The following is a 26,156-nucleotide window of genomic DNA, read 5'->3' as shown; positions in this document are numbered from 1 at the left end:
GCCTATGTAATAGCGAAGACCTTACAAGTCGCATGTAAAAATATTGTGATACATTTCGCATCAGTACTGTCCATTCATTCACAAACCCACACGAAAACGTAGTGTTTACTCAACACACGAATACTACTTCTATCCCCAGATATTTGCAACTTATTTTTATTTGCAATCGGAAGTAAAAAAGAAAAGATACATGCCAATGACTTCTAAAAATTTATGAATCACAGTAAAGATTATTTTGTAACATTTTGATGGTAATTATGTTTAACATTATTTTAAAACCTGGAATTGGTATTAAATGTGTACGCACACGTTTGGTCGATAAATCGGTGTTGATGTTTGATTTGAGGCAACAAAAACTCGAACATCTTATGTTTATAAGGTGTATTAAAACGACAAAATGTCAAGACAAATAACATGTCACGATAAATCTATCCGCCTTTTTAGCTATAGTTCACATTTTATTTAGTTTGTACGACGTCGCTAATATTGTTTTTCATGAGATTGTGGTGGGGGGGGGGGGGGGCTGTTGACGTTTTCCCGGCGTAATTTAGTTTTCACCAAAAGCCTTGTCCCGCGTTGAATAGTAGCCCGCGACCTTCTGTAAATTTACACGCGATCTGCCAGCGCCTGATCACGAAAGGTGCTTGACTCTACGACTAATGTCCAGGGAGCCTCCAAGCTGGAGGTCTAGGAGAGCGGACCAACCAACGCGAACACGATTTACCATTAACAACTGCATCTCCGTCTCATTAATGTAAATGAAATTGCCAGAGCAATGAATCAAGTCAACGTGGCCAGTACGGCAGCTATTTATTCATACGCACAGACGGAGACTAACTTATTTCGAAACCACACCACTGGTCTGTTTTTCTAAACTCTAAGAAGCATGTATGTGTTTGACCATCAGTGGACGCATGGAAATAATATAAATGCAAATAAAACCACTATTGCTATAAATGAATGGTAATTTCCGATGGTATTCTGATATGTGCATATACATTCCAAATGAACATTAGGTTAATAATTAGTCAAAAAGTAGAAGCATTTTGCACATGCGTGTATATATACTTGTAAATGTCTGTGCGCGTGCGTGTTTTTGTGAATATTGCTGCATGATGACTTCACAATTTGTTACCAAAATTTTTGTTTTTACCACATTCCATAGTTCCCTAGTTTCCCAACGCACCACTTCACCATTATTGTATAATCTGTGATATCTCAATGCATGTCTCCGTCATAAATTTTCAAGTAGCTTTACTTCTGTTTTCGAATCATCCGTACAACGTATTGTATTTTATGAAGTTATACACCATATTTAGACGTATAAATTCATTATCCGCCCCTAACGTTCACGTCTCTGTATACCTTTTCTCCCGTTTTAGCTTTACGTTAATTGAATTAACCAGCTGGACTTTTAATTAATGGTTAGGTATTATTGTGATAGTTTTGTAAGCACCGCCTTTGTCAGAGTGTAGATGTTTTCTACTGATATCACTCGATGTCGACCACCAATGAAGATCTGACGAGACTGACAAATTAGTATTGCATTCAGTGATATGGGGAATACGACTTGTCTGAAAAAGCATAAGAGACGCGAATAAAAAGAACCAAAGCACAGAAGTCTGACGCGTTTAAACGCCATCTTACCTTCATAAGAATTAAATGAAATTTTTAAGATGGGGATTTAGATGTAAATCCACTTATCTCCATATGTTTGTTTTTTGCCTCTTCGTGTGAGGTATGCATCTTTATTACCATATTGACGCTTTGCGCATGCCATCTAGAGAGCCATCACTTGTAGAGCTTCTTGAACTATAAGATAATACTGTGAAAGCTTTTCACTTTTTAGCGTTGTTAATGTATACAAAGCGGCTTACTTGGATCATTGAGATTAGCTTCAGCTGAAGTATATATATATATATATATATATATATATATATATATATATATATATATGTAGAATATGTAAGCCATATAAATTTTGTTCTACTGAATCGTGATGTAGACGATTTGTAGACGTTTAACCTATAGTACCAAAACAATACTTTAAAGGTTTCTAGATTTCAAACTTCCTGTTCTTCTTCTTTAGACTTACAATTGAAAAATGGTTGAAGAATATTTCCTCCGGATACTTTTGTGGACATTCAATTTGAATCCATGTCTAAATTCGTTTAAATAATATACATTCATAATGTGTCCAATATAATATAGCAAGCTTTGATTTAATCTATACACCTGTGTATGGTTGAAACGGTAAAAAAATATACCTTTGACACGATGTCATCATTTCAGTTATAAATTTATTTCATTGGTGTTTTTTACGCCGAACTCAAGAATATTTCACTTATACGACGGCGGCCAGCATTATGGTGGGTGGAAACCGGGATTTCAGTTATGTAAATTTCAATACGGGGTATGTACAAATCTACACTTAACGTTCTTCCTACAAAGCTAGATCCACAGCATTCAGGAGATTATATATATGTACGGGCCTCATATCTCTCCCAGCGTAGTTTATTTTTCTTGATGAATACATTCAGCCATATTTATGATATAAACATTGCATCATGGCGCCACTGGCTGATGGATGTTCGACACAGTATTCGGCAGAAAAATCTGCATATAAATTCAAGTTATTTCAGGTTTCTTTTCAGACCGACAGCGAGCTGAAATGATTTAATGAGATTTTTTGATTTGATCATTTTATGATGAATTTACTGTTCAGATTTAATGGATTCATCGGCAAGCACATTTGAATGTGTCTAAATGTGGGTGGAACGACAGTATTGTTGATAATAAAACAGCCATTTGAAATGTATGCACCAATCAAGAGCTAGATCATTATATAAAGCTTTACATGAAATCGTACATGAAAATAAAAACTAATGTTATTCTAATCTAAATCAGTCAATGAAACTATAAAACAACAACAAATAAAAACGTTTAGTGATATGTTTAAAGGAACATGTTGATGCGTATGCCTGCTTTGTGTATATAGTTTGTATACTGGTGTACAATAATTATGACTTCAGATAGAGGAAATATAATTATCTGTGAATAGACTCTGCCATGTTATAGAACCTATCTTATCTTTAATCTTTGCAGTCTAAGTGTTGCGATTTCAAAAATCACGACCGCTTCACGCAGGTGCAAGGGTACGTGTCTTTCCGCCGTGACCTTTCTAGTCTGTGTGATTAACCTTTGATTGAACGCGTTCAACTATAACAAGTGCGGCATAATAGGAAATCCCCAGCTAAGATTTGTCCTATGTTTTGGGGGTTTTTTTTTACACATTTTACCCCTCTTCTCTCAGTGAATCTTTTCTTTCACGCCTTTATCTTTTCAAGCAAAGCAGGCGGGAATAGATTATAGCTCGGAATACAAGATCGTATCTTTGCGAAGTATCGCACGATCGAGTTAGCGCCACCTATGTGTACCCCGATAATACCTGTTTATGATATTTGATTAAACCAGCGATAGTAGCTTGATTTATAACCTATGGAACATTCAAAGGCCACCCGACCAACATAGTGCGAAGTTTTTCTTCCCAGGTGTTTTGATCTTGCGATAGTTTTTTTCCGCAATTTTGACTAGTCGATTTACAGGTCGAATCTTTTGCCGTTTTTTTTTTTTCTTTTTTGGAATAATCAGTTTTCGTGTGAGTTGTTTTAGGTACACACTTCATCTGCGTTTCATTAATCTTCCCGTTAGTATATAACTGAACACTTGTCTTAGCTCTTTTTTTTCATCAAATTTTGGATTTTCACAATCGCCAAACTTTTCAGTAAGGTATCTTTCCGTTGGAACGAAACAAAATTGTACTCAGGGTCACATTTTGGGATGCTGTATATATATATATTTTTTTAACTATTTTTTTAACTTGAGCGATTTCTTTTCTGGTATTTGAGTGAAGTAGACTGAGTAAGTAAGTATAGCACAAACTATTCATGTCCTGCAATGTAATTAATATCAATTAATCAGCCATGTACTAAGTACGCTCTATTTCCATTTCTTATCTCTGCTTGTCATCGTGTTATATCATACACCGAATAAAACACGATCACGTTCCTTACAGCTGCAGTTTTTGTGAGTGTGAACACCCCACATGTGTTGCGACAGAAAACGATATACCAAAGTTACAACCGGATAAATTTCTCGCCTTTATTTGGCGGCTCTCGGCGAGGTCAAATCTTAGAAATTGTTGTTAACAGGTGATAGGGCTGGCGAGCGCCATCTAGTGACGTGTCGGTATCGCTGGAAAAATACTGACGTCATCGCAGTTGTTTGCCCGATCTCACAGCCACTTGCAGCTGTCTCAAACGCTATTTCGGAAACCTTTATTTGAGCATAGGTTTCATGGCAGTTGTTGGTTTCCCACTTGTCTCAAGCTCAGTCCGTATACACGTGCAGATAAATATCCATCGCACGTGCACTTAAGTGAAGATAAATCTGTTTAAACACAAGAAAAATAAACATGTATTTGATTGGGGGCTCCACGTGGGAGGACGCTCTGCACAAAACTTTAGAACAGTCTAAGTTGAGAGAAAGTTAGAATAGAACTCCGACTTCTTAAATTAATCTATCTGAAGATGTGCTGTGATCAGTCCGTTTTCTCACTGTTTGTGATATCTCATAAGTTATTACGAAGCTACAGCTGATGAAGACAATGTTGCCCATTATGAATACTTATTGTGGTTCAAATTGTCAAAGCTGGATATGTGGTTCATCAAGAACTTTTATTGCAATTGCAATTTATTGAAGAAGTACCTGGGCACCATCTGGTGCCAAAAAGGGTGAACTTACAGTTAAATACGTACCCAGTTCCACGAGGGCTAGAAAGGTCTAGTTTGCAAACTGCTGAACATTTAGGGGTTCTTAATAAGTTTATCAGGAGTAAGAAATTTAATGCAAGGGTTTGGGCCCCAGTTAATGTGACAAGCTTTCTGCTGAAACAAAATAAATAGCAAATGCTTAGAAACCCAATCAAAATACATGCAAATTGTTGATTTTTGTCAACAGTTCTAACAACTTAAAGCGGACTGTATTAGCATCTGTGAAGACCTCGACGCGGCGACATTTATATACTTCTCCTATAATATGCTTTAGTTTCACCTAAATCACGTCCTGTTAACGCTAGACGGTCTCAGTTCTTCTGAACACAAGCCGTATACAACTGAGGTTTGTCATTTTTCTAGGGAAAGGCTGCACGATGTCTCTTATAACGTTCTGTTGACACAGGAACTCTCTCGCAAAGGAGGTGAAAAAACGTGATCGACATAATACAGTGGTCGTCTGAATGCAAACAATGCAAAGCAACCAATGGAGTATTTTCAATGGACTTCTTTTTAGTACCTTTCCCATGTGATTTGCACATTTAGAAAAGAACTTGATTTCTGTCACACTCTTGGAAAAAAGTTTGTCCGTCTGTCGTTGAGGTTGTCTGGTTATATACTGCTTTGTCGTTCGTGGGAAAAGAGTGTAAAACAAAACTGGAATAATTACAAAGTTATAAACACGTTGGTTTCCCGGTGTGTGACGAGTCCGTTCTCTCGCCGCTCTCATCTCGCCGGCTTTTTACGACTTCGTTATGACTCGGGACAAAATTGAGAATCGTCTCCATGTTATTCGATTTGCAAGTCAGTCGGGAACAGTCCTCGTCCAGAAATGCGATTTCATAGGTATCCAATGGGAGAGGAAAATTTATTGAATATATTCTCAAGGGCTCTGCAAATCAGAGACTGCCGAAATTAGTTAAGTTTATTTATTCCCCGAATAACCACTGCGAAAACTCATCCCTCAGAAAATTGGCATTATGGCAACCTCGGCTGAGGAACTTCATTGGACGGCGACGATTGTTTCGGTTTATTGGCTTCCCTTGGCACTTCTTGGCGAAATTAGTTAAACTTTGACGTCTACTCCAGAGAGATGGCCAGCACAGGTGTGTCGTGGTAATAGGGATGTACAATATATTGTTAATATAGCGCTGTCTCTATTTCAAGAAACCCGTGTAGAAATACAGCCCGGAAAGCATCGTACTGTGTACTTTTGCATGTATTGCTTGAAGTCCCAGATATATTTTGCTCTCCTCAAGTGACTATAAACTTCAATACAAATGAGCTGTTCGTCATCAGTTAATTCTTAATACTATCTTTCATTATCAAAGTAATCAAACTGCTCCCATTGTTTTTGCATTTTATTTATATCGATAAAATTACTGGTTATAAAAGGTTTTTTGTGCGCTGAGTGGAAAAAGATATTTGACACTTTGTGCAAATTCTGAAGTTTGCCACGTGTTAACAGACAAGCACGTGATATGTAGCTTTCCCCATGCCTTACACAATGTTAGCTACGTTGATAACTGTGAATTTATTTTCTATAAGTAGGGGACTGTTTAGACTTCAGGTCAGGGTATGTGGAGTTTTAAATCTGAGGGAAGGACGAAATAGTCATGACTGGTGGCGGTATAGCGGAGTGACCATGCCTATCTACATGAACTATCGGTATACGGAATGCCTTACGACAGAGTACAGTTTAACACGTCTGTACCTTTTGTTAGTAAGCAGGATGAGTCGGTGTTTCTCCCTAGCGGCAACTTGAAGCGGCTCTCTGGCGGCTTTACCGCTGATCACTGGGCCGGAAAATATCCCGTACTTACCGAACGGCGGTAACGTGCCCACCGAAGCAGCAGAATTCAGCCGGCTTCAAGCAGCGGGTTTAACGGAGACAGCGCTATCAAGGGGTTTGAACCGCCGGTTACCCACCCTCGCCGAAATACCACACCGACGATGTGCGTCTCCCAGGCAATTGCAGCACGCTTCCTTGACTACCGATCCAAGGCGAAAATTAACAGGGTATAAACAAATCTTCAATGAAGTCAGCGAAATATGCAAATCGGAAGCCTCTTGCATGACTGCTTAAGTAACATCCGGCCTGGTTCCCCGCTTCATCTGCGCCAAGCCTGTGTTTACCCTGCATACAAAGCACTCAGTGGCTGGTTTTGCGGAAGCAGATTGAGTTGAAGGGCTGCATGCTTGGTCTGTAACGACAGAGCGTCGTTTAAAAGCTGGTCACTTAGAAAGGAAATCATTCCAAACCACAGGTAGACAAGTAAAAGGACGACCTCAGCGTTATGTTGATTATTGTTTTCTTATTTCAAATAGACGGTGAAGTGAAAATCTGAAGAAGGTTTTATGTCATATGTACATTAAAGCAAAACCGAACATCATGACGATTAACGCATTTCACAAAAATATGAATGTACAATCATATCATGAAATTGCAGTTTTAAAACGTACCCCTCGGCGTTATACGTGATACAAAAAGGTGGCTGGTTCGAGTGCTCCTTGACGCAGTTTGACTAAAACAAAGGAGAAAGCTTGATCAAAGAGTCCTTTTGCGTGGCCGTAACTTTTCTTGGCTGTCAAATAAATATGTTGGCGAGGGTGTAAAACCTACATAACTTTTTGATAAAGCCCAATAAAATGAACAGCGTGAGAGGCTGGTGAGGGCAGTTGGGAAACCTGACTCGCTTAGAGTCCAAGCACCTAGCAGATGTTCCCAAGTTCTCTTACGCTTTTGGCGCTTTGACCCTCCCGACACTGTACTGCTCGCCTAGTCCCCAGCTTGTGGTATGTTCCTAAGCGGTTACAGATGAAACTTTGGAAACCCTTCCCTCTAATTAGATACCCAATTAAACAGTTGTTCCTGACTTAAACTCTACAATTAGGGCCGAATGTCCCACCCAAGCTCCCTAGAAATATGCGGTGGGAAACTGGGTCTTTTCCCAGGCGACAATTGTCATAGCCATCTCATTTTTTTTTCAAAATTTAAGTGTTTAAACAGGCTGTCTGGATTCAGTATAAGCTGTTGTGGCCGTGGTGCTTAGTTTTTGGAATAAAGCTTATTTCATCGGTTGTTGAAATTAACCTAACTTAACCAAAGTCTTTAAACAAATACAAATGTCATATACAATGTGTGGTCTTTGAAACGTACGTCCATAATAATACTGGGAAATAAGCTACCTTAACAAAATATACAGTATCTTTAGCCCCCTATAGCTATTATACGTCAGCACCGTTCTAATGACATGATTTTGTACTCAACGTTAGAACACACTGTGAGATATAGCAACGTTATTGTAACCAAACTTCATGTAGGACTGCGCCATTAGTCAAATATGTATATATTAATATAAAACAGCCGTGCATTTCTGGCAGTTATGAAGCCGCCAACACAAACCAGTATGTGCAGGTATGTATTTCCGGCAGTTACATGATAAAGAAATCATTTTCGTCCAATGGATTTGTAGACGTCGAATATTTTACTCTATGTGTACAAATAAATAGGTACGTGAATGTGTCTAAATGTGGTTTAAGATGAGCTGATAGAAACTGTGTCGTATTTAATCGCATGCTGAGTGTAATACAATTGTACAGTTGGCATACACAGCCATCACTGGAAGCCAGCGATGTTTCTGGCCATTGGCCGCATTTTGCCCGACAAAGTATACAGACATCAATGAATCTTTCGTGAGGGAAACCAATTACTCCCGGTCAGAAAGTCGTCCTCCATCCGCCCCTCTCAACCTCCCGGTTATTTTGCTGATGCTCGATTAATTATTTACCATAATCGCTTGTTCAATTACAGCCATTTCCAACACGTGCACACAGCAATAGGCTTACTCCTGCCTGGGTTCTCAGCCCTCTAGTTCTCAAGGCCTATGACCAACCTTAAACCCGCTCTCACGTCATGTTAGTCGTTATCCAATGTCAGATACGTATAGAATAGTTGTGTATTACTGGTACACATACGCTATTGGCAAAAGAACGACGGTAAGGCTTTTACGATATACAAGGCTCTTGTATTTAAAGGTAGTAATAGTCTAGTTTGACATGCTACTCTCAGCGAACTGTATTAAACATCCTATGCGTGTATGTAAAATTGTTTATTATACTTTTACCATATATGTATGCATGCGCGAGGGATATCTAAATATATATATATATATATATATATATATATATATATATATATATATATATATATATATATATATATATATATATATATATATATATATATATATATATATATATATACGTTGTTGGTAAATAACTAGATAGTTCTTATCTGCGTTTTTGCAAACAAGCTTTCTGCTATAAATTTAATTTCATTTCAGACAGAATAAAACAACCATTTGTTAAATGTAGAAATTCAGACAGGTGACTCGACCACATTCAGTTACGATGAAGCATTCTCGGCTCGCTGAGCGGAAAGAGTAAGGAGAACAGGTACAAATGCTAGACCTGTTTTTCCGGAACAAAACTTAGATCCTCTTCATTTACGCAGTTACTTGCGAGAGTATCACTTCAGCATCTGACCGAGGTGCAAGGATATGTGTACACTGTTATACAGTGTCTATCAGAAAACAATCCAGTCAAGAGCATTGCGTGCCGGATAAAAAGAAACTGACATCCACGAAGAATGGTAATTACGAACCCTTCATCGTATACTGTATCTTCTGACATTAAGAACTGCCTTTCGCTTATAACTATGTATGTTATACCTTTTTAACAGGACCAGATGGTACGTGTGGTGTCACATTCAGAGACGGGTTTATACAGATATGCTGTTTGTTTTCTTTTTGATTCCATCGAAGTGACAATTTCTTAAGGTTTGGTGCTACAATTCTGCTCTCCATTTTCAAGAATTCATTGATTTATGTTTTGGTTTTTTCTTTGCCAACAGGGTCAGATATTGAGGATGATCCCGGAATGGACAGTGGCATAGAAAACCAGGGACCGTTATCAGACAAGGAATTCAGTATGGACGGTGATAACAGTAGAGACAGCAAAGACGGCATCTTGCCTCATATTCCCAACAACAACAACACTTTAATGACAAATAATAATACATTGACTCCACCAGGGGCGATGTCCCCGACATTGGGGCCTCTTTCAATCAAAGAAGAACCCGGCCTAAACGGGGGACCTCCAAGTAACGGTAGTACGACCGGAAGTATTGTTAATGGATGTGTTTCTGGGAGCACTGGAAATGGAAATTCAAATGGTGCAACGTCTGCGAACAGTGCTTCAAGTACGGGCAGTAGTGGCAATAGTACTGGCAACGGCAGCAACGCAAGCAGTGCAACCAGCAATGGCAGCAATGCGTCAGGAGAAATGCAGCAGCAATCTGGGGAATTAAACAGCAGTGCAAATAGTGGCGGTGGCACACCGGGTGCCAAAAGAAGGGGTCCGCGGACAACGATTAAAGCCAAACAGCTGGAAACTTTGAAAGCAGCATTTGCTGCCACGCCCAAGCCTACACGGCACATACGGGAACAACTGGCACAAGAAACTGGGCTCAACATGCGTGTAATCCAGGTATGTTATCATGCTCACTTTTGTTTTTGTTACATCAACACTGACTATAAAATGAACGGTAATGTTCTTGTATGGTGTGTATATAATATGTACACGGCAGCAATATTGCTTTCTTCAATACAAGGAAGTCTCCTCTGCAGACCAGCTATATGGTTTATGGATCCACGCCATACGCTCCATCGTTTAGCACTGCCGATTATCTGGAATCTGTGTATGACATACAATTATAGTTTCCGGGTGGGCGCAGTGTGATGATTGATGAATATTCATTGATATGACTGGGGAAGGATGGGGAGGCAAGGGGAGGGTAATCCAGGCGGCGTGGGATTCACCTATCACTACTCCGCTCCAACCAGCGACTTTCCACTTTCTGATATCAGCTAACAAATAAAAAAAAGATCGAAGGGGTCCGCTTTGCTGCGTGATGCATTATATGGGGCTTAATTTGTTTTCCTCAAGCATTTTGCAAGTTGTAGATGACCCGTGGCTTTCAACACGCTGCACATTATCAAGTAATCAGAGGTGCACCTATTGACTCAAACGTCAAGTCCGACTCTTCTTGTGTTCCCACAGATTTCTTTCACCCACGTCGTTATATACCCAGCTAAAAAAAACTATAGATATTCTTGACTGTTTAATTCATAAACATATCCGTACATGAACACAGCTATATATATGATAACATTCGATAAGCAAATGATTCCAATCCAATACAATTTGTGAAAATTATGTATTTTAAGAAGTGTGGAAGTGGGTGGGGAACAAATTGCTCATTTTAAAAAAAACTAAACTGTAACCTGAAACTGCCTCTTGTAGAGTCAGGTGCAAATACTACATGACGACATAGGGGTGCCTCTGGGTTTAATACTTTCAACCATAGTGGGATAAATGACAAATTTATCTGGCTTAACCCTGTACCAGGTTGAGGTGACCGTCATCACATGTTTAGGGGTTACCAGGCCACGGACTGTATAAACCTGATGTCATATCTAAAATTATGAATCTCAAGTTCAATAACGAACTAGATCAACAGGTCAACTTTTGAAATTTACCCATATTATATGATTTTCTTGCTGCGACTTGCAGTTGATCTGGCATATGTCCAACTAGTATTCCGACAGCCGTTTTAGTCCCCGCGTCTCTTTTAGCCTAAAGAAGGTTATACAGAACCTGTATGAGTGACATGAGTGGCTTCCCTTTTTGTATCGCCTGGCTGTTCGATGTATTGTTATGTTTCTTTTCTGGGTCGCATATTCATTGCAAGATCTTTCATAGCGCCGACCAAGCAAGCTGAAACCCAATACTCTTGCGCCGTTTTCGTCCGCTCCGCTCTTTTCACCGGTCAGCATTCTCGCACCGGTGTGATTGTTGTGGCGTGCAAACTGCGTATCGTCTGTTACAATCGGGAGGTGTCGTCTGCCTCCCACCCCAAACAGATAAGCTGACACTGATGACAGGTTCGGACCATACGTGAGCAATGAGTCGGAAAACTGAACATAGACTTCGCGAGTCGACGAGCATGTGATCCTTCCTTTTGGGCTATCGAATGACTTCTTTAGCAGGGCGTTGGATAGTTTGTTCCTGTTTCTTTGTGCGTCGAGACAAGTCAGCTAGTCTTACTCTTGACAGATCTTAGGGGGAATATACACCCTGATAGCACTAAGTTCGACCCCCTATGCAGGAATCCCGGGGGTGGATACAGCCAGGTGTCGTCATCCTACCAGCCATTTCCCCCAAGGTCCCACATATACACCTGTGCATAAACGACCCCGCCCTTGGGCTGTGACGTGTGTCGCTTTGAATTATGTCTCTTGTTTTACCTTTGTCTTTGTTGCTTGTCGCCTTTCAGTGATTCAATGTATTTTGAGGACATTTTTATACTTTGTAAAATACACCACAGATCTTTACTGTGGCCTAAACAATATTTTGCCCATTGTGGCCATATAAAACTAGTCTGAAGCTCAATGCTTTTTTTTACATATAGTCCTACCCTTGATCCCTAAGTCTTTTGAACTCCCTGTCCCATGTGAGCTTCAGTGAAACGTGTTGTCACCTGACATTTAACGGGTGAGTTCGGACTCGTACATTTTCCAGGCTTTGACGTATGCTGTACAAACTGTCTTTTTCTGTTGATAAAAGCATGGTGCAAAAAGTCGCACTCCTTTCCAGTAGAGTGAGGGATGTGCAGTGTGATTTCTTAATGACAGGTAGACAACGCCGTGGAGTAACCTCGGCACCTGCCTACATCTACAAAGATACGCTTTGTTTCCATTGTAAATTTTTGTAGAGATTTTTTTTCTGTCGGTTTTATTCGTCTTTTTATCCCTATCATCTTTGTAGCCGGGATGTAGAGTCTGTCGACTTTTGTAAGTAGTGGTAGCCCTCTCTGTTCACTGAATCGTGACTGGCAAAGTAGATGTTTTTTTAAATGCTGCAGGCAAATGGAGACAAATAAGATCCTTTATAGATGTCGCCCGACACCTTAACCGTGCCAGTTTCAGTTCACACGAGTAGAGCTTTAATGTGGACTATGTTATAATCGACAACCGCCGAATAAAAGTCACTGGTGATGTCATTACAAATATAAGGGTTTCAAATGCTCATGTGTGCGTTGATAACTTAAAATACGCCATCATTAGCGTGTTTCTTTCGTCAAGCTGCTCAAACTAGTATAGTTGTCCGAAGAAGATGAAAGCGTCTAAAGCCAAAAGGAAGAAAATGAGAGGAAATCTCTTTTATTTGCTCAAAATTTTCATCGAATGGTGAAGATATCTGAACTCGGGAAACGGCACTATGCATACATTTTCTTCACACATGCCAATCCTTAATCTTGAAAGTTAATCCTATTGAGTGAAGGATGCATGCTCGTGACGAAAAGCGCTATTTCATTGGAGCCTCGTGTCCGTTTGTTTGGCGATTCACTTGGAGGGTCGTAAAAAGTAGTTCGACAAACCAGATCACGTCTGCATCCACGAAAACGATCCCCCTTCATCAACGGTGTCCAGTGATTCTTAAGGTGTGGGTTACATGCCCGCCGTGGTCGGGAAGGCTTGGCGAGGAGGGAACATTGTAGGTACGGGAAATTGGCCCCCGGGCAACTGTCAGGGGATCCGCGCTCTCGACGCCCGGTCTAGTGCGCTCTATCTTTTGGAAGCGGAAATCGAAGCGCCTCTGGAGACTAAATATTTATGTGCACTACGCTGGGTTTTATTTCCTGCTCTGTAAAAGTTCGGTTTGCTTTTCGCAATCTTTTGGGGGATTATTGAGGAAAATAGGGTTGTTTTCATTTACTTTTACTACCTTGCCTTCCCAAGTAAGCCCCAGGCTTAGCTTAATGCTTAGCCTTGTCCTCGCCTATTGCCATATTTAACACTGCTCTGTGCATCTCTGATCGAACTTTGGTCTGCGGGAATAATAATTGCTGTTGTATCTCAAACCCTTTAATACACGAAATAACAAAGAAAACAGCAGCACCAGTTATTCCAGAAGGCTACTTTTAGAAATGTGCCCAGCATGTTTTATTTGTAATCATATGTAGCATTATCAGCCATGTAGTCCCGTTAAGTCTCAAGGACTTTGACGATGACTTCCTCCTTTAATCAAACATTAACAAGAGCATGATAAAACACGTGAGCCATTTTGCCGCGTGCATTGATTGGTTGCTGAATGCTATCATTTGAAATGAGAGGTAGAGCATGTATGGTATTAGTCGAATGCGGTATTTTTTTAATCTACAGACAAAGAAGTATCCAAACTGTCGGCTATAATTTTCAGTCAGTTTTAAAAGGATAAACCGGTCAAAATATAAACAAGATTATAACATTTCTGGCACTGATAAGTTTGTACAATTTTTGTTGGGTTCCAATAATTTAGGGAGATAAAAATTACAGCTTTCTGTTATGAAAGCAAATTTCCGCCCTGCTTTAAGATACACAGCATGACAACTGTCCTCCCAAATAGACTAAGAACCACTCATAAAAACCGGAGTGGTACCCCCTAATCGATCTCTGAGCATGTATCTGTAGGTTATACAAAAGCACTGAATATATGACGACCCATATACTGTGCTAAGCCAGTGTCCACATCAACGATCTTTATGATATATACATGGACGTGTTTCATGCATCGCTGACTATTTTTGTATATCATAACTGGTTAGGAATTTGCCAGAGCGTTCACAGCTTTGTGGCTTTTTAGAAGCCTTGACAATAAAACATGACCGCCTCCGATATAAGAAACCCGCTGCTCAACCCACAAAGCATAACCTTTAGAACCTGATAACCTGGATACTCTTATGCGTCTCAACACAACAGTCTTGTGCAGATTCGTTTGCAAAATCGCGACAAATGTTCAAAAAGCTTGTTTCTTTTCAAAAAACATGTAGCTCAAGCCATGAATATGCATGGTTATTTGGGGTGGAAAGTCCGTATCGTACTATATCGTACCAAATTAACATTTATGTCATAGCAGTTTACTGAACTTAAAAAAAATGTACTGCAAGTTGCAGCAAGTATGTACAAGTTCCCTAACTTGAGAGATGGCCGTATATATCGGAATACTTTGCCCACAATTCAGCCGCTTCGAAATGATTTTAATGCCACCTCTTTGAAGTCAAGGGGTGAAAAACTTTCACGGAATATGGACCATGACATATTAGGCGTCTCAGGTGCGAGTTGCCCATCATCGGTGTCCGGGTGAAACCCGGCGTGGTGGTCCCGGGTGAAGGCTCTAGGCAGAGGCCGCCGTCCATCGATCGGTTTTGTCTCCCGTTTGTCATAGCTTAATCCCTTCAAACTCATAACCACAGCCCGTGCGCTGGAACCTTCAGCCATCTTAAATCCGTGCCTTTATCTGGCCTTAGAAGCAACCGGGGCTATCGGCCTAAATCGGAAATGGAGTTCAAGAGAGAGGATTTTGATGGCACGAGTAGTGTCGTCTGCTTCACTGATTCCTTGGATATCTGGATCGCGGGCACCGCCTGCCTCACTGAACCTCAAACAGCTAACGGGCTAACTTTATTTGACTAATTGTCCAGCGCTTTAGTTCACGGAAAAGTTATCTCATGCACCGATCTATTTGAATCAAAATCTCCCTCCAGACTGTGCCATAAACATTGGCTGGAGGGGCCAAGTGGTTAGCCCTTTATGACCGATATCACAACCCTGACGCTCTCAGACATTGCTCTTATTGTAAAGATTTTGTTGATCTTCCGGTTTCCAAATCATCGGGAATTTTTCTTAAAACTAAATGAACGCTTGGGTGATTCAAGGTTTATGTTTTGGCGTGTTTTGTTATATGGAAAACTAGGTCACAGAGATTTTATAGAACGCCAACGACGCAAACGACCATTTATAGAAAATTAGTCACATATTTTCTGATACACTTTGATAAATATCTGCCTTAAGCAATTATCCAAATGGTTTCACGCGATAACTTTCGATTCTCATGTAGGCAAACCATAAACGAACATATTTGTTTTGTCAATGTCCTTTTGGAGATCATCAAGCATTATCAATGACCTAGTAAGAACGGTTATTTCATACCTTTTTCAGGATCACCATTTAATTAGGAACTAGACTTGTGGAAAGTCATGCTTGTACCGTAAAAGTAGTGAAGGTTATATCTTTTATGTCATCTTCTTCTAAATCACATTGAAGAAAATGCGACTTAGTTTATGTCTGCCCTGTTTATGGTCGTCACAGCGTGTTGTTCATACGTGACCGCGTTTGGCATCACTATTTTGAAGAACTAAATGGATAAGTGACAACATGTGTTGACGTTGTTATTGTAGAAGAGACTCCCCATCTTCAGCACTGAGCTTATGGTGCAGGTCTCTACAGAAACACAAACGGAAGCAAAGTCTGCACAAACTCTCGATATCGTCGCTCATTGGTGCATGACACGTCCATCAATCCATGTGTCCTTAGTGACGAACTGCTTGGCGGCGAAAATAGACGGGCTAGACTAGATTGATGTTTCGATCGTATTGACGAAACAGAGTCAATTATAAAGGCCTTATAATTCAACCTGACTGGCTCGTGCGAGCTACGAGCGAGGATCTACACCATAAGAACTTGGCCCACACGACCAGAAGATGGGTTTTGCTAGTCGATGCGACTATCCCATGGTATCGCTACCAGAACATATCGACTGGAGAGTAAATAATACTTGTTATTTGTACGTCGAGTTAAAACTTCACCCTACATGAAAATCATCTAGTGATGATTTCTTATGGATTTTTTCACGCATCATAAAAATATACAATAAATAGATATGATTTATGCCCCAGGGTGTTCTTGAGATCATACGGCCTTTGTCACAAATGATTCCACCATTTTCACACAGTGTTATGATGTACTTCAATAATATATTTAGCAAAAGTTTGTTGCATTTCCAGCTGAAAGATATTTATTTATTTCTTTCATTGATGTTTTACGCCGTACTCATGAATATTTCACTTATACGACGGCGGGCAACATTATGGTGGGTGGAAACCGGGCAGAGCCCGGGGGGAAACCCACGACCATCCGCAGGTTGCTGGCAGACCTTCCCATGTACGGCAGCTGAAGGATAACTAGTGGAACTATACTCACAGGGCTTATGGTATCGAACGAGTTTTTAAACAGGAATGTTGTTGGGCGGGGAGTTTATGGAATTTAACAGCAGTAGGAACCTGTTCATATCGAAAGGCTATGTGATAAAAAAAAATTCCCTGTGTACAGATGTCCACTTCATCTTGTGTGGAAAAGATGACGCCTTTTCAGTAGAACGTTTGTCTTTGTTGTCGTTTCGCTCATGCCCCCCTCGAAGCTCATGCCGCCCTCGGAGCTCATGCCGTTTGTCTCTGTAGCACTACACTAGTAGTATGAAAGAGACTGCTCGGCTTCATTATTTCAAGCGCAAGATCCAAAGCCAGGGCCCTTGTAACTGGTGACCCGGGCAAAGAATAGGCACAGAGAGAGTGAACAGTACTAATCGGGATAGATTGGGAATGTATGAATAGCTGCAAAATTTGAGAGAATGCCCAATGTTAGGATGTACGAAAAACCATAAGCAAAACCAGGTACTAAAATGCTTACAAAAATCCCCCTAATAGACGTACAGCGGAGAATAAAACCAGAGCAACCGCAACGGTGTAATGACTTTTGGCAATTGGTCACACGTGACCGATAAAATACGGTCTCTTGTCAATTTACCTCAGTGAGAGTTTTATTCTTTTCATGTAAATGTTTCAGTAGTAGCCAATTATACGCTCCCTAACTCCATTATTTAAGCAGAAGTAGGTAAAAAGTTTAAAAATGCAGTGATGTTAATTGGAATTATTAGACGTCGCTGGTCAAGAATTACTCAAAATATTGTGTTGTCATCATATATGTGTAAGGCACATATCCAATAAGAATCTATGGGTAATTCTAACTTCTGCACAAGACGCAGTGTCAACCACTGCCAGTTTCATATATTTTCGCAATTTCAGGTAATAATTCAAATTAAACTGACTAACGGCCTCCTTTAATATTTAGTCTCTGGGCGATTATACACAAACTATTCATTTGGTTTCGTTTCCTGAAGTAAAGTCATATATCTTGACGACCATATTGGCGTAAATAAATTTTAAAAAAGCTCGTCAGAACAAGACAGTTGGTAGTAAAAAAAAAGGCAGCCTCATATGCAAGTCTTCTTCAAGATACCAAGACGTTACGCCACATTTACTGAACATGTGCTAAACTTTTTATTCCATATCGGGTTTCATATTTCTCCTGAAGCGAAACTTTTCCCCTGCCTTTCACTGGCAATCCCCCGAGTAGCGCCTTAGAACCCTGCTGATCCGACAGAACCCATGGCGCCCCAAATGACAAGCCATACAGGCAATCATTCTGACTTCCGACCTCCACAAACGCAAAGTCCCTTGTTGAATGTTTTGAAAACTGTCACGAAAACTACCCAAAGTTTAATTCATGGTTTCTCGCCCCTACCATATGGAGTTTCGCTTTTCTGTTTAAGGAAGAAAAAAAATTCCAAATATTATCCTCTTTGCACTAACATTCCTATTTACACACGACCCCTTCAAAACCAACAAAGTCAGTTCTTTTGAGAGAAAAAAAGTGCCATTTGTTGAAGACAGCGACACCAGTGGATCTTATGCATGTGGAATTTTTTTTTTGTCATTTTTCACAGAAGCAACAACTGTCACATTGATTGGGGTATTTGAGGAATGAACGTATGCTGAAATTTCCTTTGACTTTCTCTCTCTCAGGGCGAATAAAGTAAAAAGTTATGTATCACCAAACATTTTTGCCATGTCTTCCTCAAAGTATAATGTATCAAGTATCACTATTCATGATCTTGGCTTCTGACAAACGCCTGCGGAGTGGCAAAATGTTTATCCGGAGTTCCGGCTATAACCCCATTGGATTACGTGAATAGCGTGTGAAACGATATATATATATATATATATGAAAACGCAGATAGGAACAATCTAGTTATCTAGTTATTATTATTATTTGCCTCAATTATCCAATATAGGTTCTGAAACGGAAATAGTTATAGAATGTGGATGATCGTGGACGATTGCCAAGGTGAAGTAAGATGTATGTTTAGCGTGACGATGTTATGCCTTTCATGCAACGAAACATTGGGACCATTTCAAAAAAAAAATAGTCATTTCATATTTTGCATCTCTACTTTCCCAAGAAAATCGAGAAAGACAGACAGATGCAAACGTCGTTTGACAAAACATTGTGCTGTCTGCAGAGACTCGCACCGGATCCCAATGCCCGATGACGTGTGCAGTCCACAGGGGACGTCCAGCAGTGCCAGAACGGTCGGGATCTCATGAATCCAGCTACTTTTTATCGAGGGATCAGTCGCATGAGTTTCTGCCTCGTCAGAACCGATACTGGCGCTCGCCTTACTGATGCGCTGTGTTAAAGCTAGTCTCTGGGGACCACGGCTTCTAATACAGTCACGCACCCGGGCATTTACACGCTTTAATACCGGCCAGCTGCGGCTCCTTATGCTCCGCTGATTTTCTCTTACTTTTTACCTTGTTCCGACAAGCCCTCGTCGAATCTCTCCTTCTGTAATGTTCCAATCATGGTACCTCATGCACACTAATGCTGAACGCGATGCATGTTACAGAACGCTAATTCAAAGAATTCATCGTTCCTTCATTTATTGTTCTTTTGTTGACGATTTTCCATTTCCGGAGATATTTAATACTGAACTACCTAAAAGATATTCTTTGAGAAATATAAGTATCTGTACAATATAATAAATGATTTGTCATGCTAGGGTAGATAATAATGTAGTGATCCAAACATGTAAGATTCAGATACACTGTCCAGTAGTGGATGATACCTTTTGCTGAACTTGTATTACTTCTAGACACCACAAACGAAATGGCCTTCAAAACCTTAAAAGAAATCACACGTACCCACATGAAAAATGTGAAAATATAATATATTTGTTGATTTGGAAGAAACGCTGTTGATAAGGGTGACTTGAGATCTGACTGGGAATTTGTCTTCGATGGTTCGGCTGTCAGGAAAAGCCGATGACGTAAGAAGCGGATGAATTCCTGTCGGACCGGCGGCATCCTTTGGGAAAACAAGTTTTGCTTTTGGTAAACGAAGCCCAGATAGGTTCGATGGTTTGGCTCGATTTTCGGGACATCAGTGGGAGTTGATGTCGTCCTTGGAGAGCTGACGGTCGGCCTTATCGGCCGCTAGTCCCGCCCGGACCAAATCCGGACTGACATCTAGTTATCCGAGCGGTGATTGATGCTCACAGGCAGGAAATAACGTCGCTGAACTGGCCGAGGGCGCTGCAGCTTGTAGAATTATGCACCTTCCGACGCTGAAGAGCTCGATTAAGGTATGATGTGCGTTGACCCCAGGACCAATTGCTATCGCCTAATGTATCCACACTCGCACAGCTCCCTCCCTATTCCCTCCAAGTTTGCATCAGCGCGCCGGACTAAAAGAGATAAGCGATGTCAGCATAAAATCATGAATGTTTTGGTTTTGTTTGTTTTTTATCTCAGGTGCTCGTCCTGCAAGCTAACTTTGCTTTGCGCCTCAGTGTTTATGTCACCCAGTACTGTCGCATTCGGCATGTATAGAAACATACTTTTCAAATATATTGGGTCCTGTCATTGTAATTCGTTTATTATCTTTTAACGTAGCCATATATTAAAGCTTCATTGAAATTGTGTGTAATTGAAAATGGAGAAAACAAAAGAATGAATGATGAATAGGTCAACAATAAAACAAGGTGAACAAAACAGTGCAGTTTTGCTTCTCTAACCTTTGTGCCGAAAAGCAGCTTTGCTTTAAGCTAAACCCCTGTTCTTAGAAGAGTTTACTCGACAAGGTGATATCGGGAAAGTTTGCTTCAGTTACTTTTATTGTAAAAGCATCCGCTGACGACAGACTCCCGGGTTTTGCCAACACCCAGAGGCGGGTGTGTCAGGAGTCATTGTCCGGGCGATAAAACAAGACCCAAGATCGGGGACCACCTTGGGGGTGTACTTAAGAAACGACACTGGGCCAATCCCCCATTATGTCATAAATTTTTGATCAAAGATACACGGAAGTTTTGGAGGTGTTTTGCAACCGTTTGCGGCTTGATGCGAATGTCCCTGGCACGTTGAATCCGATTGCGAACTGTTAGCTGTGTTTAAGTTGATCGACTTAACTGGGCCAAATGCTCTCCCCTCGATGCCACTTCGGGTAGGCTTACGCTGACGCCCTTAGTTAACGGCGCTTTTTTAGTCTCGCAATTAAAACATTTCCTGTGCGCAAAGCCGACTGAAGAGCGGATTTAGATTAAACAGCAAGGACTGGCGGTGATCTAGGGTCACACCTCTTGTCTCAGCATTTACGGCACTACACCGAATCACTCCACAATAGCTAAACTTTGACACACTCCACTATTGAAAAATATCAGATGTCATTTTAATTGTGTGCAATGAATTGTAATATGTTTTCAAAACTAAGGCTTCGTGGATGCTCTAAAACCGCATAAGCTTTAATGAGAAATGCCTTTTGACTGGCATTGAAAATATGAAAACGGTAAAGCTTAACTTTAGTGCCAATTTAGGAACACCTGAGGCAAAAAAGTATTTTTTAACTTATTTTATGTACGCACATATTTTTAGAACCGTTAATTTTGTAAAAAAAATTTCAAATGTTTGTTGTTTTTTTTTCGGGGGGGAGGGGGCTGAGGAGATCTGTTTTTAATGAAACAACTACGTTTCTGTATCAAGCCTTGATTTGAAATTGAAACAATTTCAGTAAAATCTTGATTTTTTGGAAAATATTATTGGAAGCTCGATTTTCGCTATAGAAATGTCGTTCTTTGTTACAACTGTTGCGGAAATATGTACAGGTCTCGCGAGAGGACGGATTGGGCACGTAAAGAGGAACGCTGAGCTTAGATTGAGTTTCTCGAGAGGTGTCAAGAATTGTCGATGGAAACGATTTGAGAAGGGGAAGGGCAGGTGTAGAGGTTGGGTAGAGCCGGAGTCTCCGCCTGGATCACGGAGGAGCAACACAGGCTAAGATCCAGGCGAAATTTTCATGAATAGCCCCGCTGCTATCAGTTACACATGCTTAGAAGCAAACGGTCTCCAGCCATCACGTTGTCAAACTCCCAGCGGCTGTATTGTGGACAAGCTTTTGTCCCGTAGGTGCTTTTCTTTCTTCTGTAGTAAATTTTCAGGCGCGACTATTGTAGAGTGTGCGCATGGCTAGGGTCCATAGATTTCATCTGTCCTACCAAGGAACACGTATTCTTTCTGAATCACATCTGGTTTCCTGGTTGGTTCCATCACCCCCACCCACCCCCCCACCCCGTTTGTTCTTTCACGGAAGCTTCTACAATAATGCGAAGCAGAGAACAACACCAGCAGTTAACGCAATCGCGGTCCTTCAATCGTGACTAATCCAATAGAAAAACGGGCTTTTCAATGGACTTGGCGAAGAATGCAAATCTAATTTTGGTCACTACATACGCGGAAGAATGGAGAGGGGAGGGTGAATAGCTCAGCGTTGTTTTAACTTGTAATCCGCCTTCAATACATTTCCACCCTCCTTGCTCTTGGACACGACTACTTCTACTTGGTTCGACCGCTTTATTCCATTGTTTCCAACCATTCATACGACAAAAACCTTACATTGGCGACACGGTTGAATTACTGATCGTAATTAAACTGTGATGCTTCGTCCATGGAGGAATTAACAAGAAATTCGGAAGACCACCACTCCTTATCTTTGCCGTATTTGATTCTATTATTACTCTGACTAAGTGAAATTTACATACTGAATAAAAAGTTTTGGTGTTGGTGTGTTATTTACAGGAGTAAAGTTAAAGTCAGCACGGCAGAACCCTTACATGGCTATGAAACATGTATTGTAGCATCTCATGTCGATCTGATTATTGGATTGAGCAAAAAGCAGTTATTTAAGAATGCTTTATCCATTAAAAGTGTAGTGTAAAATAGGGATTAATTTATGTAAGGCTGAGCTGAAAAATGTTTTACATGCCCGGTCCAGATTTGATAGAGAATAGTTCTGTGAAAATCTGCGCGGTTTTCTACTTCAATTAATTACAGATATATCAAGAAAGCAGAGGCAGGGAATTCAGTGTGCTTTGTATTGTTTAGTTTTTAGCAAAAATGTAAGCCTCATTCTTTTTCGCCTAAAATTTGTGCAAAAGTTCGTCTAATATAAAACCATAATTTTGTCATGAGACTTTAAACTGTGTTATCGACACACAGAGAAAAACATATATAATTCCATCAAAGTAGTCCGGATTTTATTTTTCTACATTTTTGTCGATGTTTCCTGAAATGAGTAAATTCTTTTGGGTGTCATCCACGCTAAATCTTTTCAGACATATATAATTATGCACATACACTCGAAAAATTAATCTTAATTTTAACGGAAAGTCTGTTATCTGAGTAATGCTAGAATATATACTGTTATTCTGACATAATAATGTGTCATATACAATGTAATATTCTTTTGGTCTAATGGAAAATATATGTGTTATGTTTAACAGAATAATGTGCAGTGAAATACATTCTAGCGTCACTGAGACAACAGATTAATTTTTGAGTGTATCCTCACACAACCTGTAGATAATTGTAAGGTAACGCTCTATAAAGTCACATTACTGACAAAAGCTGCCTGACTATTATAAGTATAGCTATAACCAAGTTAACTACATTCTGATGAACCCCTTTCAGCTTATGAATACAATGAATCCAGCTGTTTCTTTCTCTGTGTTTAACCGGGTTGTCAATCGGTTCTTCTATCACCTACTCGTCGACAGCTGCAATTGCGAATCTGCTGGGGCTGGCCGGTGGCTATTTTGCTCATGTGGTCAGTCATGCCTTTTAATGACTCTTAGGCACTGTCGCTCGTAATATACCAATGGGCGACCTTTTGTGGTTGAATAGCAACATTAACACATGGTTCGGTTGGCGCACGCGTTGCCAATTTGTTCCTTCTAATTTTTAGACCCATCAATATTTCCTTAACTGTCAAGAAGATCGCGTGTTGGCGACAGTTGCCGACAATTATCGAGGGATGCCGAAGTTCCCCGATCGCTGTGCGTGTCTTGGTCTGGCTGGCTCTCACACGTACATAGCAAATCGACTCGGTTGTCTTCACCCGCGGCCCAACCCAAAGTTACTCAGAATGAGCCAGAATCACGCAAGCCGGGCTGTCGTGACCAAAATATTTACCGCTGAAAAACAAAGATGCCTTTGATTCGAGCCTTTTCTATATAATATCACATCAAGGGCATGTTCAGTAGCGCATTATTGTAAGCGTAAGATCCCCAGTAAGCATGTGTCAAATGCTTAACGTTACCCCTGTATGTGCAATAGACAGTTAAGTACTGTCTATTATGTTGAAGTATCTGCACAATAAAACTAAAATTTACACTTGTGGTCTCGCATTTGAAGTGCCTGTATACATGAAGTAAGATACCTGTAGACTGCTGTGGTTATGTAATTGTTACGTTACTGTTATAAACATATCTTTGCACAATTTTAATATGCAGTATGAAATAATAAACGGCAGAAGGAAATGACGGACGAAACGAAATGGGCATCATTGTGCCTTTATTATGAGATTCGTTTCACTCAGGCGACTATCAATTTGGTAAGGGTATATTTGCCGACATTTATTTTAAAATAATATTTTCTTTGCAGGTGTGGTTTCAGAATCGCAGGTCGAAAGAACGAAGGATGAAGCAGCTTAGTGCTCTTGGAGCAAGGCGTCATTTCTTTAGGAACCCCCGGCGAATGCGAGCGTTACGGGCAGGCATGTCTCCACACGACTTAGACGATAGTCCGGAAATGATGGCCGGTCCAGGTTTTGGATACTTTTCAGGTACGTAAATATCATTTTGAAACTCTCATTAGGGAAACAACACTCTCCATAATAAGTTGTATAATACATAAACATTCGTGCCTTAGTTTGCATGCACTGTATCGGGCATGTCATATTTTATATCTGCCTTATATGACGAAGGAGGAAACAATACACTGCGCCTTGCCAACTACATTTATCTGCCAAATAAACCGGCGAAATTACGAGCTCACTTATTTGTAAACGATATATCCAATAGCAGCTTAAAGTGATGACAGTACATGTGCACCGAATATTAATGTAACTACGTTTAAAGTAATGAGATGCATATGTCCTCATGTGGCGAAATGTCCAAGCTACACTTTATAAAATGCCATATGAACGAATATTTAGAGCAAAAAAATATTTAGTACATTTTCAGAAAACATGATATCTAAACTTTTAATCAGCAAAGATAAATATACAGATGCGGAACTGTGGGATCATTAAATAATGAAAGTGGTGAATGAACAAAGCTCGTTGTCGTAAATAAATGACATGTATGTAATGAAACAATAGCAACACCTGCTTGCAAGAGCCACTATCAGGCGTTTTATCTAAATAGAAAGTTCGTGCGTGAAAATTACCAAAAACTCCCCCGGCCGAATGTTTGGCTGGGCGGTCGATGAACGGGGTATAATACACAGCTCAGGCACCCAACTATGCCAGGTGTGAAGTCGAACTGTTATCTTTTATTGGTCTTTTTCTCGCATTTAATCATCACAATTTATCACTGAGAGAAACGAAAGGCATTTACCCTACGGGGACAGCTTTAGGATAGGCACGGCTTTGGAGACAGCTTGCACTGGCAAGATGAACTGAGATTTCGTTTTTTCCAGAACAGACTTTTTGTTTTCATAGAAAGATGTCAATGTAATATTTAATTACTAGGAGCTCATTGTAATGACTATATATGTAACCGTACAAGCCGGGTGTTTTTAGGCACATTGTTGATGTAACCATATACCTTCTTATGTATTAAATTGTTGAATTACAGAATTTTGGAATATTGAAAGTCTGTGAAATAAGGGATGGTCGATGGTTCAGTCATCTAACATCTCACCCTCGCTGCAGACGACAGGACCTTGCTCCATTACAGCTCCGGCATGGTCAGCCGGATATTTGGCACACCCATGTACAATCTCCCGCCATATACGTGAGAGGTTATTAAAGCAAAAAAGGAAATAAAATAGCATATATAATATGCGGCGTATGAAACCATAAATGTAATAAATAAATAAATAAATGCTTGAAAACACGTTACAAACTAAATATGATAAGACGATGAAAATCCAGCAAGATCGTTCTACCGTTGTATGTGTACAGCTGTATTTTGTAGCAGTCGTATGTACAT

The 26,156-nt window shown here is 40.2% G+C and overlaps 1 protein-coding gene across 1 annotated transcript in view; it reads left to right on the top strand.

The window, feature by feature from the left end:
* LOC135476344 (LIM/homeobox protein Lhx1-like) overlaps nucleotides 1-26,156 on the top strand; it is a 66,741-nt gene that overhangs the window by 17,620 nt on the left and 22,965 nt on the right. The window contains exons 3-4 of the mRNA XM_064756343.1: nucleotides 9,748-10,382; nucleotides 24,604-24,784. Of these exons, the coding sequence (XP_064612413.1) occupies nucleotides 9,748-10,382; nucleotides 24,604-24,784 (816 nt within the window). The remainder of the gene's footprint in view (nucleotides 1-9,747; nucleotides 10,383-24,603; nucleotides 24,785-26,156) is intronic.

Source organism: Liolophura sinensis, chromosome 10 (assembly GCF_032854445.1).
Source record: "Liolophura sinensis isolate JHLJ2023 chromosome 10, CUHK_Ljap_v2, whole genome shotgun sequence".
Classification (NCBI taxonomy): Eukaryota; Metazoa; Mollusca; class Polyplacophora; order Chitonida; family Chitonidae; genus Liolophura; species Liolophura sinensis.
This window is presented reverse-complemented; position numbering and strand designations above follow the sequence as displayed.